At 33.8% G+C, this 16,855-nt stretch overlaps 1 protein-coding gene across 4 annotated transcripts in view; it reads left to right on the top strand.

Annotated features, from left to right (window-relative positions):
- LOC101889227 (phosphatidate phosphatase LPIN1) overlaps positions 1-5,957 on the top strand; it is a 51,729-nt gene extending 45,772 nt beyond the window's left edge. For 2 of the 4 annotated variants that reach the window (XM_011292416.3, XM_011292413.3), the window contains one exon: positions 5,192-5,957. In XM_011292416.3, coding sequence (XP_011290718.1) covers positions 5,192-5,450 — 259 coding nt within the window. In that variant the 3' untranslated portion in view covers positions 5,451-5,957. Of the gene's footprint in view, positions 1-726; positions 1,990-5,191 lie in introns of those variants that run through there. The other 2 variants (XM_011292414.3, XM_005179027.4) reach the window with 1 other exon arrangement.
- The last annotated feature ends 10,898 nt before the right edge of the window (positions 5,958-16,855 follow it).

The raw sequence follows: 16,855 nt of genomic DNA, 5'->3' as shown, positions 1-16,855 counted from the left end.
AGGCATATTTTAATAACATCCTATTTGCATTAAATCGTTGACTTAATAATAGGTAAAATTTATAATTTTTCTCTATGAATATAACGCAAAAACAAAAAAAAACAAACACGAAAATAGTTTTGTATTACTTTTTTGTGTCGGAAAAATGAATTCAAAAGAATTCCATAAATGTTTCAAGGAATATTCGATCAAGATTCGAAATAGGCTGTTTCCTGTCCCTTCCGCCCCATTATTAAATTCATAATTCTACAAATCTAGTTTAGCCTCTGGCTAGTATTTAATACATGTCCCTATACGGAAAGATCGAATGGATATAGGCCAGTTATGGTATATAATATAGTTTAGATTTATATTCCCATACTTACTTTCAGTTATATATTTTTCCTTTATTTCTACTCAAAATCCTTTTTTGATTTTCCATTGATTTAAACTCTTTACCTCATTTATCTTACCTCAATATTGTTTTATATCAATCTCTTGTTTTATGTTTTCCGCTTTCTCCTCTCATTTGCTATTGTTAATTTTATGGAACCAAAACGAAAAAAAAAAACTGTTTTCTTTTCTGATCTGTTTCGAAACTTATTTCTGTTTTGTTTTATTTTTCAAAATTATTTTGTTTCTTTTAATTTTCAAAAAAACAAAAAATACTTTATGAATTACCTACCAACCTACCTACCTACAATACTACCACAACCTCTACTCTACACATCCATTGACCTGCTACAGTGGTTACATCAATCAATCCCTGGAAGTTGATGAATATTTTCCTGCCCTCTATGATGATTTCGATTATAAGACCGATGTCTTTGACGACGACGAGGAGGAGGAAGAGTTGAAATTCAGTGATACCGAAAGTGATGAAGATGACATTTTCAGTGATGAGTATTTGGATGATGACGATGGTATTGTCATTGATGTCTCGGAGACAACAAGCATGAATAGTACCTCCATGGAAACGGCAGCCACCAATAATAATAGTTTACACAGCAGTGATACCTATACGCAGCTAAACAATAGCAACAACAATAAGAATGAAGTGATATTAAATACTTCTTCGGTGTGTTGAAGATACCATATTCAAACACCTGCAATACTCTCAATTTCTGTGTGAGAGAGAGAGGCAGAGTAAAGAAGGAAGGAAGGAAATTAAAAGATATATGAACAAACCTCCCAAATATATTTTTAACAAAACAACAACTACAGCAATACTAACATCAACAACAACAAAAATTGTGATATTTATTTACCTGGTTTTTTAGTATGCAATTAAATTGCTTTTATCCTTAGATTTATAAGTGTTTTAAAATTAACAATTTTCAATTGTCCACAGCTATGTGTAACTATCTGTATCCTATAAGAGTATATATGTATCTATACCCTATAAGATGTGTCAACTATTCCCATTTCCGTTTAGATTGTTAACAACTAAAAAATGTGCAGTTGCAACAAAATAAAAGTATTGTCGGTAAACGATATCATTTATTAGTTACAGAATAGTATTTAAGTTATTATTTAGTCCCATAAGTCTTGTTAAGTTTTGATGTTAATTTATGTGCAATATGTGTGTAAGAAATATTGTATTTTTATATAAGTATAAAAAAACAAAGAAGCGTTACATTCAGTACCTTTTTAATTTTATGTTTTTTTGTAAAGCAAAAAAAGTAAAACGTTTTAAAGGTTTCCAAAAAGGGCTTTCTATATTTTTATACTTTTCGTTTTTTTTTTTTTTTTGGTATATGATTTTAGCGAAACAAAGTTGCCTTAATTAAATAAACAATTATCATAATAATAATTATGTTTGTATGTGTATACAAAAAAAGTTTTTAAAAAAAAAATATATGAATGTATTGTAAATACATATTTAATATTGTGATGATTTATAAAACTAAGTTATAAGTTAATTTAGCTAGCTTTGTCATCGTCTCCCTAATATATACATAAACACACACCATGACAATGTTTGGTAAAATAAATTATTAAAAAATTTTTTTCTTTTTTTGTTTGTTTTATTTGAATGAATTATTGAATTATACGTTTGTTTCTTCTGAGAGCCAATTATTAAATTATGAAGCAATATAGAAAAATACCACCTAAAAAATACCACGATTGACAAGAAAAGAAAAACAAAGAAATTAAAATTACACTATTTAAAACTACGCCTAAAAGCATACTATGAAGTATAATATAGACACGCTTAATCAAAAATTAAGAAACTTGATAATATAAAAATGTGCCTAAAAGCATGCTACGAAATACGCACATTAAATGGTAAATATTTTCTCTGGCAAGAAATAAATACAAAAATTTGATTTAAGAGTTAGGAAGGTAGAAACTTAAAACTGCGCCCAAAAATATGCTATAAAAGACTTAAACTAAAAACATCACATTACTCCAAGACCGGCGATAAGCTTGTGACACTAATATGATTCAAAATGTCTGTTTTCTTCTTGCCAATTTATAACAAATTTGCTATATATCGGCACACATCGAGTGCGAGTTAAAGTATTGTTCATTTAAGGCGCCTAAAAATATGCTTTAAAATTCGAGAAAAAAAATCTAAGAATAATTAAATGGAAGAAAAATAGGATATTAACCCCTCCTTAAGCGTTTACATTTGCTTTTATGCCACATAATTTGTGTAGGATGTTTTAATCTATTTAAAGCGCCTTAAAGTATGCTTTAAAATTTCGAATGACAATTAATATTATCCCGTCCCTATACTTCAACGTTTAATTCTAGTCCTCCAATATAATAAAATTTAATTTATAATAAAATTTAATTTATAATAAAATTTAATTTTTTTTAAGGCGCCTAAAAGTAGGCTTTAGCTTTAATTTTATAAAAAAAAAAAAACTTCAAAGAATAAAGAATTTCTCAGCGATCCCCAAAATAGAATCTGCAAATTTCTTACTAAGTATACATAAAATATCAATTTTTTATTTTGTTTACTTAAATTTAACCGATGCGTTTACACGAAAACATTTTGATTTGTAAAACTATTTAGTTGTAAAAAATATGGCTTCCTCAATCTTGAAAGTTTAAAGAATTGTCATTTGATTAAAAAATATTGTTTTTTTAATTAAAAAACTAGTTATGATTTTTCTCATGGACAATATCGATGTCCAAGGTCTGACTATCTTTTTTCTTTGAAGTCTCAGTATTTTTTTAAAAAATGTAGAATATATTAAATCTGTCATTCCATTTCACCTTGCAGTATTAGTCGGAAATCCTAAAGGGTGAGATAAAAAAGAACTGCTACAAAGTCAAATGCCATAATTTTTACATTTTAATTACATTTTATTGAATGAAGCAAAAATTGTCGGAAATGGTATTAAATTTTAGAATAAGTTTAGATTTGTCCGAATTGGTCACCTTTGGCACGAATTATGGCCTTCAAACGGCCAATGAAACCGTCACACCCTGCCCGAATGTTGCTCTGCGGTATTTTGGCTCATTCCTGGCGAAGCGCTTGCTTTTGGTGATCGACACTTCGGTATTTTTAGTGCCAAACTTGATTTCCAAAATACTCCAGACAAATAGTTAAACGGATTGGTATCCGGAGATTTTGGTGGCCATTGTGGGCTGGAAATTAAGCGAGGAATCTCATTTTGTAACCATTCGATGGTGCTGAGCCCTATTGAAATGTCCAAGGTCTGCGGGAAAAATGTTTGCATGCCCAAGGCTTTATTACACCCTCCACGGTCGATTAATACGAGCGGAGAGCGACCATCGGCTGTTATGGCGGCCCACACCATCAACATTGCCGTCAAGCCCCGGCAACCAACCGAAGGTGCGCATTTTCAGCTGACCTCTTTGGCAAGTAAACACGATCACTTGGTTTGTTTGTTTACAAACTGCTGGACAACGAATGCTTTCTCATCGAAGGAAACCAAATTCGGCAGTTTACCACTTTCGACCAAGCGAAGCAACTCTTTAGCTCTTTTGAGTCTATTTTCTTTCTGTTGCGGTGTAAGTTCTTGCACTTTTTGGAATTTCAATGAATGAGCTCATTTTTCAATATTTGCCGAATTGAATATTGCGATATGTTCAGCTCACGAGCCATTTTTCGGTCGCTTCTTTACTTTTCGAACCATTTCTGCTGATGTTGATGTTTTCTTCCGTCAACTTCCTTGATGTCGGGCTACCAGTATCACGGTAACGAGCGATGGTACGAGACACAAAATATTTATTCACATTTAAATGCTGGAGTGCTCTAACGATAGCCACTTGTGGTTTTCCAGCCAAATATAAAGAAATCACACTATCACGCTTGAATTCCATCACGAATAACTTTTTTTTTTGTAAGAGTCTCACCAAAATGCTTTTGTACGCTTGTAAACAATATAATGAGCTGTCACTGGAATAATTTTGAACAGCTGTCGGACGAGTGGCTTTGAAATGACTGCAGTCTGAAGCTGTTTGCAGTTTTTTCATCTCACCCTGTATGTAGATCTAGGCTTAGGTATAAACCGCTTTTAACGATGCCTTCAATTTTGTGTATTTTGAAAATGTCTGCCCCCATTTCCCAACCAAATCAGCTGCAGTTTGACATTTCGGATTCTCAGTGTGGTCATTTTAACTCCCAGCAAAAACAAACATGTATGTCCAATTTATGATATAGTCCCCTTATAATAATACCACCCAATTTTCGGTATTGTGGAAATTTCTGAAGCCATTTCCCAATCACCATCAGCTGTAATTTAAAATTGTTAATACTGTATGGTACGGTACCTCCCGATTTTGGGTAGTTTTGATATATCAGCCACCAATTTACAACCAAAATATCTGTAATTTGACATTCAGGGATTTTAAAGGGTAGGTTTAGTCATCTTAAATAAATCTTCAATATTCACATAAATGTGAGAATACCGATTTGACTATAATTCAAATTTTCACATTTTGGAGGGCCCGGCCGATCTTAAAGTCCTTTATACATTTTTTCATCAGTTTTTTATTATGATGCCAACTACCCTAGCCATGCTGAAAGGATTTGTTCAAAATACTAATAGCAAAAAATTTTGTTTTTGCAAAATGGTCAGGCTTTATCCCTTTATTGTTGTTTTTATAAAAACAACGTTTGTTTACTAGTAATAAATTATAACATAATTCAAAAATAAATAGTTAAAGAATATACCAAATCCATTTAGTAACACCTTTATCTAATAACTCCATTTTTCCATATCCATTCCAGCTATTGCAGCATGACCTACATTGTTGATCAACTATTTCCGCCCATTAAGCCCGACGAAGCAGCTGCATTTGAATTTTCCAACTTCAACTATTGGCGTGATCCTATACCAGAAATTGATTTATTTTTAGATGAAAGTGCCAATAACACCACTGGAGGAGGATCGGCAAATACGACACTGAACAATAGCGTTAACTCTGATGCAAATACAACAACAAATTCTTCGCTTTCAAAGACTCTAATGACCATTCCAGAAAATTAAATGAAAGAAAAACGCAAACAAACAAACGATGTCACAAGGAATTTCGAAACGGAAACGAAGCATTTCAAATACATAAAACATACATAAATACATTTTCTGTTCATATTTTAATTTCATAATTTTTATTTTCCCAAATGAATTTATGAAAAATATGGAGAGAAACACAACCACAACAAAACCAAATTTATTATTGTTATACATATGATTTTTGCTTTATAAAACAAATTTAGTTTATAATTTTTTTTATTTGATTTAAATTCTGTGTTATTTATCTTTTAAGAAAAACTATTATTTATAAAATGTTATTATTACCTTTTTTTGATATATTTTTTTAACAAGGAAACTCTTGTGAAGCATAAATGAAAAAACAAAAATGAGGAAATCAATATTTTCCAAAATAATCCAAAATGAAATAAGAATTTTTGAAATGAAAAAAAAAAAACTGAGATTTAACTAAAAAAGCTACTTTTAAAGCAAAATTGCTAAACAAAAAAAAAACATAATAAATTTATTATTTCAAAGACAACAAGAAAATACATACATATATAGAAATATGCATTAATCTTTATAATAACAAACACACACACACATACAAATATTTACTAAGCTCATCTTAAAAAGAAAAAACTATGAAATCAACACATTTTTTAGTTTTGATTGCCTTATGTCAACCTTTGATGTTTTTTTGAATAGTTAATTTTTTTGCTAAATTAATTTTATTTTTGTTTTGAAATTCTAAAAAAAAAATAATTCGAAACTTAAGTATTAAGTATTACTTTCAGTGATAGGTTTTCTAAAGACTTGAACAAAGACATAAATATTTAAGAGATTAGACCAGTTGATGGCCAAAGTTCGTCGATATATGGAAATGAATTGAAGATTTAAAACATTCATGCCTCTATTCAATAAACCTAGAGTTGCAGGTCTGCCGAAAACCATGTCCAGGGGCCCTGTTCTTGCATTCGATATCGAAAAATTGATTGGTTGAAATCAATTTTAATATGTCCACTTTCGCTTGAATCATTTGGCCTTACTGGCCTTTTTTTATAAAACGTGGCATAATCTTCAATTCAAATTCAATTGAAATTTTTAATAGAAACAACTAGATATCAAATGTGAGAGTTTGGTCCCATTTGTTTCTGAGCAACATTTCACCAAGTACCTCGTCTTCAAATTTTCCCATTTCTAAAAATTAAAGATTGATTTTAATTTGTATTTTGGGATGATAATATGTATGGTGAATTCCATCAAAAATTTATTTTCCACTAATTTGAGCCATCGTTGCCTTTGGTCCATTCTTTTCCATCTAAACTCAAATTTCACTACTTTTCCGCCATATTTGCCTTTGGTCCACTCTTTTTTGTATTTTATGTCTTTGAGCTTTAAAAACAATTCTATATTTAAATTAATTTCATTGTGATTTAGTGATGTTGTGAAAACGATGATCGAACGAATACATTACCTTATAAAAATAATAAGAAAGCTACCGACTTTGAAATTGTTCTGTTGTTCCACAAAACAAATAAAGGATACACCTTGAAAAGAGAAAACTAGACAAATGTTATTTTTTTTATTTTCAACAAATTTTGATTTTTTTTTATGAATTTTACAAGATTGTAAACATTGTTTGAATATTTGCTTCTCTGTTAAACAATTGTGTTTTTTTGGCAAGTTTTTAGTGGGAACTCAAGAAATGATATTTTTCTTCTTTATAAGGACCCTAAAATGAAATTTGATTATTAGCCATACAAATTCTTCCTCTATTATAAAGGTTGCCTACAGGCTGCTCGAGTCTGGAGTATTTCCCCATTGGCTTAACTTCATACCAATCTCTGTAACAGAGAGTAATGTTTGTCAAAACGAAATGAACAACTTTGCCATATTTGCTGATCTCTATCAATGTCATGATTAGCTTTTTTGATATGACGACTTTGGTGAAAAGCAAGCTCTACAAGTGCCAGGTATTCTGAAGTGAATGAGAATTACACTCAGTACATGGCTTTCCCGAGACATTAAAGTTGGATTTCATTGAAACCCCAAGAATATTTGTTTTGCCATGAAATTTAGACTACCCAGTTTCCATTTTTATACCCTCCACTATACTATGGAGGGTATATTAATTTTGTCATTCCGGTTGTAACTCCTTGAAATACTAATGTCAGACCCAACAAAGTATATATATTCTTGATCAGCGTTAAATTCTAAGGCGATTTAGCCGTCTGTTCGTCTGTCTGTTGTAATCTCGCTATCTTTCGAACAAATTGAGATAGAAGTCTAAATTTTGCACACATGTTTATTTTGTCAGCAGACAGGTTAAGTTCGTAAATGGGCCATGTAGGTCCATGTTTTCATATAGTCTCCATATAACGGTACCTCCCGATATTCGGTATTTTGATGACTATAGCGACATTATTCACATTGTTTCAAATGTGACATTTGAATTTCGAAATGGATTCTACAGCCTACGACTGAAAATTACGTGTGCAGGTCCACGTCTTCGTATAGCCCCCACATAACGGTACCTCCCGATATTAGGTATTTTGATTATTTTAGCGACATTATTGATCGGAAATGTTTCAAATTTAGTATTTGAGGTTCGAAATAGATACTACAGCCTAAGACAGAAAATTGTCTGTGCAGGTCCACGTCTTCGTATAGCCCCCATATAACTGTACCTCCCGATATTTAGTATTTTGATGATTTTAGCGACATTATTAATCGGAATTGTTCAAAATTTGGTATTTGAAGTTCGCAATGGATGCTACAGCCAAAGACAGAAAATTGTCTGTTCAGGTCCACGTCTTCGTATAGCCCCCATATAACGGTACCTCCCTATATTCGGTATTTTGGTGATTTTAGCGTCTTTATTCACCAAAATTGTTTAAAATTACGCATTTAGAGTTCGTAATGGAAACTCCAGTCTGTGACAGAAAATTGTCTATGCAGGTCCAGGTCTTCGTATAGCCCCCATATAACGGTGCCTCCCTATATTCAGTATTTTGATGATTTTAGCTACATTATTCACCATTTATTCCAAGTTTCGAATTTGAATATGGTAATGGCTTATGACAACAATGCTTATGTAGGTCCACGTCGTATAGACCCCAATATAACGGCTATATTTAGTATTTTTAAGATTTTAACAGAATTTTTAACGGATTTTTTTTTTTTTTTTGAAAATTTCCAAGTTCGTTAAAATGGTGGAGGGTAATCAAAGTTCGGCCTGGCGGAACTTATTGCTTTTTATCTTGTTTTTTGAAATTCCGTTTCCAACTCCTCAAAATATTTGTCGAAGACCCAACAAAATATATGTATTAAAGCTTAACCTTAAAATCGGTTACGATTTAGCCATTAAGATAACGATAGAGCTCGCACTATTTAACATCAAGTTTCTAAATTTTGCATTGACATTGACATTATACTCCTTGGAAAAAATATTCAATGTGGGTTCACTTTTTGGCATATCCCCCATATTACGATACCTCAAAGGTTTTGTTCCAAATTTGACATTTTGGGTTTTCTATGTTTATATAGGTTCACTTCTTGATATAGCTGCCATATAACGGTAGCTCCTGATTTTCGATACTTTGAATGTCCCTAATTTTCATGATTTGTTACATATAGATTTTGAGGATAACCAATTTGGCCTTAAGTCAAGTTTTCCTACGTCCGTCCTAACGTCCTTTTTTCTTGTTAATAGGATAATGAAAGACTTAAGTTAGATTTAATTTGAATATTGTTTTTGCGATTTGAATATTGGCAATGCAGTAAAGATTTTAATATATTTACAGAAAATGTAACATGCCATGAAAAAAAACCGAGATAGAGATATTTCCACTAATCTACTAAGAATTATTATATTGTAGACTAATGAATATAAAGATAACGGAATACTATCACCGCTTATCATCTAAAAAAATTCGAATCAGCAGATGTCGTATATGTCGTTTCATGAGTATGAGTGAAAATATTGAAGTCACTCAAATCTAAAATGTTAAAAATTTCAAAAACTGTAGGATATTTATAGGTTGAAAACTGTACCATAATAAGATGTAGGTGTACGTTACTAGGGGACATGGAAAAATACGCCAATAATCCAGTTCAATTAAATGCATTTTCAAAGTCGAATAGGTCGACTGGCTCTATCAGTATATTGACTATGCAAAAACGTGCTGAGAGGCATCTGGAAAAAATGACAAAACCAACATTTCGTTAATAATAATGTTGATTCAAAAAAGCACGAGACAAACGAATTTATTATTTATTTCACTCATTTCCATGTAATAGGTAGCTGTTCTACATGAAGTTCACTGTTCTTAAACGATATGTGTAGTCAATTAATTTTCAAATAATAACACATTTAAAAATTGCCAACCATCTTGTGTCGATCATCATCACATTCACATACGTTTGATTAACTTTTAATAAGTGTTTATTTATCAAAGAAACGTATCCGTTTCACAGCTTTCTTTACTTAAATAGGTTATATAATCTTAGAAAAGTTGGTCTACTTATAATTTGTAGAAAACAATTATGTTTAAGTTAACATTTCTATTTTGTCGTTTCAAAGCTTAAACTCATTCATACATTTACATATAATAAACAAATTAGTTTTATTTGTCTTTAAATGTCAAATGTAGTTTAGAAAATATTTTTGAAAAATTGATCTGAATATAGTTTAATTGAATTTTGTGATAAATATATTTTGCTGTCACTCTCTAAGTTCATTACATTATACATTAAAATATGTGTATTACTATTATTATTTTTTTATATAACAAATAAAGCTAAAAATCATAGTACGCGTTGCATAAACAGTTGGTGTTTTATTTGGATAATCTGTGCAACACAGTGGTAGTACACGATATCTCTATTTTTCAAAATATTGTAAAAAATTACCCTTAAGAAGTGAAAATATTCCTCAAAATTACAGGGTGAGATAAAAAAATGCAACAAAGTCAAACGCCATAATTTTTACATTTCTTTATTTTGATTGAATGAAAGGAAATAGCATCAAATTTTAGAACAAGTTTGAGTTTGTTCGAATTGGCCACCTTTGGCAAGAATTATAGCCTTCAAACCACTGCGGCATTTTAGCCCATTCCCGGCGAAGCGCTTGCTTGAGGTTATCGACACTTTTGTATTTTTAGTGCCAACCTTGCTTTCCAAAATACTCTAGACACTCCAGACAGTCCAACGGATTGATATCCGGAGATTTTGGTGGTCATTGTGCACTGGAAATGAAGCGAGGAACCTCATTTTGTAACCATACTTGGGTGGCGCGTGTTGAGTGCGATGGTGCTGAGTCCTGTTGGAATGTCCAAGGTCTGCGGCCAAAATGTTTGCGTGCCCAAGGCTTTAATACACCCTCCAGAATATTTTCGCGGTAATATTCGACATTTATTCTGATACCACGGTCGATTAATACGAGCGGAGAGCGACCATCGGCTATTATGGCGGCCCACACCATCACCATGGCCGGCGCTTGAGTTCTGGTGGCCAACAGAAGGTACACATTTTCAGCTGACCTCTTTGGCAAGTAAACACGATCGATCATTTTGTTTGTTTACAAACTGCTGGACAACGAATGTTTTCTCATTGGAGAAAATCAAATTCGGCAGTTCACCACTGTCGGCCAAGCGAAGCAACTCTTTAGCTCTTTTGAGTCTATTTTCTTTCTGTTGCGGTGTAAGTTCTTGTACTTTTTAGAATTTCAATGGCTTTACTCCAAGCTTATTTTTCAACATTTGCCGAATTGAATATTGCCATATGTTCAGCTCACGAGCCGTTTTTCTGCCACTGCGACGCAGGTTTCGATCAAGTCGATTCTTTACTTTTCGAACAAATTCTGCTGATGTTGCTGTTTTCTTCCGTCCACTGCCTTGACGTCGGGCTACGCTACCAGTATCACGGTAACGAGCGATGGTACGAGACACAAAAGATTTATTCACATTTAAATGCTGGAATGCTCTAACGATAGCCACTTGTGGTTTTCCAGCCAAATATAAAGAAATCACACTGTCACGCTTGAAATTATCACGAATAACTTTTTTTCTGGAAAATGCTCACCAAAATGCTTTTGTACGCTTGCAAACAATGAGCTGTCACTGGAATAATTTTAACAGCTGTCGGACGAGTGGCTTAGAAATGAAAGCAGTCTGAAGTTGGTTGCAGTTTTTTATTTCATTCTGTACGTCGTATACGTCTCTTTGATTTTGACGTTTTTTTAAGTTTTAGAACTTAGCGATGTCTTAATTTGTTCTGCAAGTGTTTCTCGGTAGAGGTACGTTGTTTTTATAAAAACAACAATAATGGTATTAAGCCTGACCATTTTGCAAAAACAAAATACGATGATAGCCCGAACAAACAACCCAACACTGTAGGTATTAATAAACGCTATGGTGTCACCGGGCGCCCGACATTAGTGAGTGGTAAGGACCTAGATTCTGTGCTTGGTTTATTTATGGGGTGTCAAACATCGCCGTGGCATCGCAGTGGTACATTTACCTACACAATGTTTGCTGGGTACAAGTTGGTGATCTTGCACTTTTGACCACAAAAAAGCATTGGTCACCATTTTGCAAGCTTTCACATCCTTGTAAAATAAAACAAGTAAGCAAAGACTATGGTCGTGCGGGGCCGACTATCTTATACCCTACAACACTACAATATGTTAGAAGCCCCCTTATGTCCAAATCCATATTGGAAGATTTCGCTTTTGAAATTAGGATTTTGACTAGGGACATTTGCCCAACATTTATCCACTCCGTCGGGCTGTTAGTTGTTGTAGTCCATTTTACAGCTAAATATAATCCAATGGTCATCCAAAATGCTAGAATTCTTCCCTGTCCTTAACTCTCTTCACAGGCGTGTCGATTGGCTTCAATTGTGTGATCGGAAAAACATTTCTGATTTTGGTTAATTTGAACCCCTAAATATTTTGCAATCATCTCCAAAAGCAAGAAGCTCCTCTATATCTTAAAATTTAGACTAATTATACTCGCTGTCCTAAACTCTAACTTTATGCGAGATTTCGTGTCCTTTGGTTTCTATTTGTGACCTTTATAACGGCTGCAAAATCAGGAAAATTTTTAGTTGTTGGTCCATTTGAACCCCCAATATATTGCGGACATCTTTGAAAACTTCTGAGCCCAACCCTACCCTTGTGAAAATTTTCGTGAGGATTGGACGATATTTGCAATACTTATATAATATCCCCAACCTTACAACACAGGTGAAAAAATAAAAAAAGTCAAATTGAAAAAATCGCATGCGATAAAAAATATGTCAAAATAAAAAAAATGTCACAAAATACTACAAAATCTATATAAACATCATTATTGGCATATTTTTCTGCGATTTTTTTAGATTTTATACTTTTATGTCAAGAGTGGATTCTGAATTGACAAAATTTGTCAAAATCGGTCCAGTCATTCTTCAGATATAAGCATTCTAACTACATCCCCTTCCTTTGTATATACACATTGTATATATTTCGCTACATAGAACCGATATATTTACTATCGGAATCTACGTAATGGTCAGAATTGACCTGTTCGTCTAGTTGTGATTTCGCCGGAATTAAAAATATTCGCGGTTTAATGGAAAATATGACTTTTATTTAACACAAATGCTGTGGCCTATTTCACCCACTGAATATTACCCGATGACCATCAAAATTGGAAGGCTTCTGCCCAGCCCTAAGCTCTAGCCCCATGCTAACTTCCGATTGATTGGTCTATAATTGCGGCCTGTAGAGCAACTGCAAAATCAGGAATTTTTCAGTTTTTGGTCCATCTCAACCCCTAAATATTATGCAATCATCTCCAAAAGACTCTAGCCCCACCTCCATTCTAAATTTCGTGAAGATCGGACCATAATTGCGACCTGTAGAGTGATTACAAATTAACATGGACAGACGGACGGACGGACATACATAGCTAGATCGGCTCAGCTCGGCGAGATAGGAAGATCCATATGCACTTTCCTATGTGGGAAACCAATTTTTCGAGGTGTTACATAATTTTTGGCCCAATCAAACAGTACCTCGCTTTTTCGCTATTTTGGTGATATTAGCGACATTATTTAACGGAATTGTTTTAAATTTTGTATTTGAAGGTCCTAATAGCCTATGACAAAAATTGTGTATACAGATCTCCGTCTTCGTATAGCCCACATATAACTGTTTTCATTTAAAACGTACTTTTCGACTAAAAAAAGTTTTTCAAGTTCCTTTCAAATGGTGGAGGGTATTAAAAGATCAGCCAGGCGGAACGTATGTGATTTTTTACTTGTTTAAATATCATAAATATTTCTGGAAAATGTTTAAAAAATTCACCTCATTCAACGAAACACCCATCGTTTACAAATTCTACAATTTCTATGCGAGCCATAAAACAGATGTTGTGTTTATTTATTTATTCAATGGAATTAATGTAAATAATAGAAACACAAATACAAATCGAAAAGAACAGTAGCAGCATTTAAAGTGAACATAATTGAGACAAGTACCACCTGACAGTCGCTGTCGCATCACTCAAATTACATTTTATATGCTCAAATTAATTCGTTTTTTGTCTGTTATTATTTGAAATTCGAATCGGTACATACACACAAATTTGATATACAGATGTCCACGGTGATAGACAGACAACACACTTCACGAATAATGCAAAAAATTAAATAAAAACTGACCACAAAGAAATGCGGGAAGCAACTACAGTGTCTGGTCAAGGTTTAAGAACGGGTTTGCGTACCATATATAGGGTGAGATAAAAAAAAACTGCAACCAACTTAAGACTGCTGTCATTTCCAAGCCACTTGTCCGAAAGCTGCCACAGTGTCTGGTCAAGGTATAAGAACGGGCTTGCGCACCATATACAGGCTGAGATGAAAAAACTGCAACCAACTTCAGACTGCTGTCATTTTTAGGCCACTCGTCCGAAAGATGTTTAAATTATTCCAGTGGCAGATCATTATATTATTTACAAGCGTACAGAAGCATTTGGGTGAGAATTTTCCAGAAAAAAAGTTATTCGTGATGGAATTCAAGCGTGATAGTGGGATTTCTTAATATTTAGCTGGAAAACTACAAGTGGCTATCTTCAGAACACTCCAGCATTTAAATGTGAATAATTGTTTTGTGTCTCATACCATCGCTCGTTACCGTGATACTGGTAGCGTAGCCCCACGTCAAGGAAGTGGACGGAAGAAAACAGCAACATAGAGCAGAAATGGTTCGAAAAGTAAAGAAGCGACTTGATCGAAACCCGCGTTGCAGTGACCGAAAAATGGCTCGTGAGCTGAGCATATCGCAATATTTCGTTCGACAAATGTTAAAAAGATGAGCTCTGGGTAAAGCCATTGAAATTCCAAAAAGTCCAAGAACTTACACCACAACTGAAAGAAAATAGACTCAAAAGAACTAAAGAGTTTCTTCGCTTGGCCGAAAGTGGTGAACTGCCGAATTTGGTTTTCTCCGATGGGGAAAACATTCGTTGTCCAGCAGTTTGTAAACAAAACAAAATGATCGTATTTACTTGCCAAAGAGGTCAGCTTAAAATGTGCACCTTCGGTTGGCCAACAGAACTCAAGCGCCGGGCATGGTGATGGTGTGGGCCGCCATAATAGCCGATGGTCGCTCTCTGCTCGTATTAATCGACCGAGGCATCAGAATGAATGCCGAATATTATTGCGAAAATATTCTGGAGGGTGTATTAAAGCCTTGGGCACGCAAATATTTTTGCACAGACCTTGGACATTCCAACAGGACTCAGCACCATCGCACTCAGCACATGCACCAAAGAATGGTTACAAAATTAGGTTCCTCGCTTCATTTCCAGCGCACAATGGCCACCAAAGTCTCCGAATACCAATCCGTTTGACTATTGTGTCTGGAGTATTTTGGAAAGCGAGGTTGGCACTAAAAAAATACCAAAGTGTCGATCACCTCAAGCAAGCGCTTCGCCGGAAATGGGCCAAAATACCGCAGAGCAACATTCGGGCAACGTGTGGCGGTTTCATTGCCCGTTTGAAGGCCATAATTGGTGCCAAACATGACCAATTCGAACAAATCTAAACTTATTCTAAAATTTGATTCTATTTCCGATATTTTTTGCTTTCATGCAATAAAATTTAAAAACAAAATGTAAAAATTATGGCGTTTTACTTTGTTGCAGTTTTTTTTATCACCCTGTATAGCAGGCAAATATGTATAGTGACAAATAAAAAATCTCAGAAAAAGACTAAAAGATAAAACACAAGCAGCTTGGCATCTGACATGACATATTTGATGACAAATCATAAAGGAGTCGCATTCGAATCCTGCCGTCGTTTCCCCTTATAATTTGACATTGATATGCCATGATGCCAATCTGCTTATGTATCCCAACTTTAAAGGTGAAACCACAGCCTAATTATAAAGGAATGTCAACGCCACTGATGAATTTTGACGCAGTTATTCTTTATAATTTTTCTTCGACTAAGCAAGAAATTAGATTCGGTTTCATTCTCAAGGTGGGAATACATAAAGCGCTTATTTCACTGGCTTAAGTCATCGTCTGGCTTGTTCGGAAATGAAGAAAGGAGGCAAGGGCCAAAATCGAACTAAGTCAACCAAAAACTTCTATGTTTCTCTACGAAGACACCAACCGATGACTTAAGCCAGCCAAATAAGCGCTTTATGTATTCCCTCTCTTAGGAAGATTCTGTTTTAATCTAGGCCCCCAAAGTAAACGTAGCCTAAATAAGATCATACAACTGTAATCATAATTTGCCCGCATACTGTAGCATGGATCCACAGAGAACTCCCACATGTGTCGTGTGTGTGTGCATGAGACCGACATTCTGTCACAAATCTCACAGACGAATGGAAAAAATGCACAATTATGGAAAGTTTTCTCCATGTTTGAAGTGCGTTAATAAAGACGAATTAAGATTTCATAATATATCTCTTTTTTCGAATTTTTTGCTCGTTTTGTTTTCCTAGCGGAAAACTACCACAAAGTAAATGTGGGACTATGTCTACAGTATATGGGACATTAGGGGTGGGCGAACTTGAATAGAAATGTTTTTTTTGCGAGAGGCTCAAAATTCAAATTCACAATTTGTTCAGTTTGACTAATTCTTTTCATCAAATCTTCATACATTGCACTAAAATTTCAGACTTTCGAGATTTTTTTTTATTATTCAAGGATTTTCTTATTCGGAAAGAATAATAGGAAAATGTTTGCCGAGGAAGAGGATACTAGTAAAACCATTGCACAATGGACCAATTTTTCCGTTCAAAACTATTTTAACGTCTTCAACGTTGAACGAAACCAACAGAGTTTTATTCTGGGCACCTAATTTCACAAAATGTCACAATACCAAATTGTCGAATATAAACAAGTAAAAAAACATTAAGT

The sequence above is a fragment of the Musca domestica genome, unplaced genomic scaffold (assembly GCF_030504385.1).
Source record: "Musca domestica strain aabys unplaced genomic scaffold, Musca_domestica.polishedcontigs.V.1.1 16, whole genome shotgun sequence".
Lineage (NCBI taxonomy): Eukaryota > Metazoa > Arthropoda > Insecta > Diptera > Muscidae > Musca > Musca domestica.
Note: the sequence above shows the minus strand (reverse complement) of the source record. Positions and strands in the feature narration are given on the sequence as shown.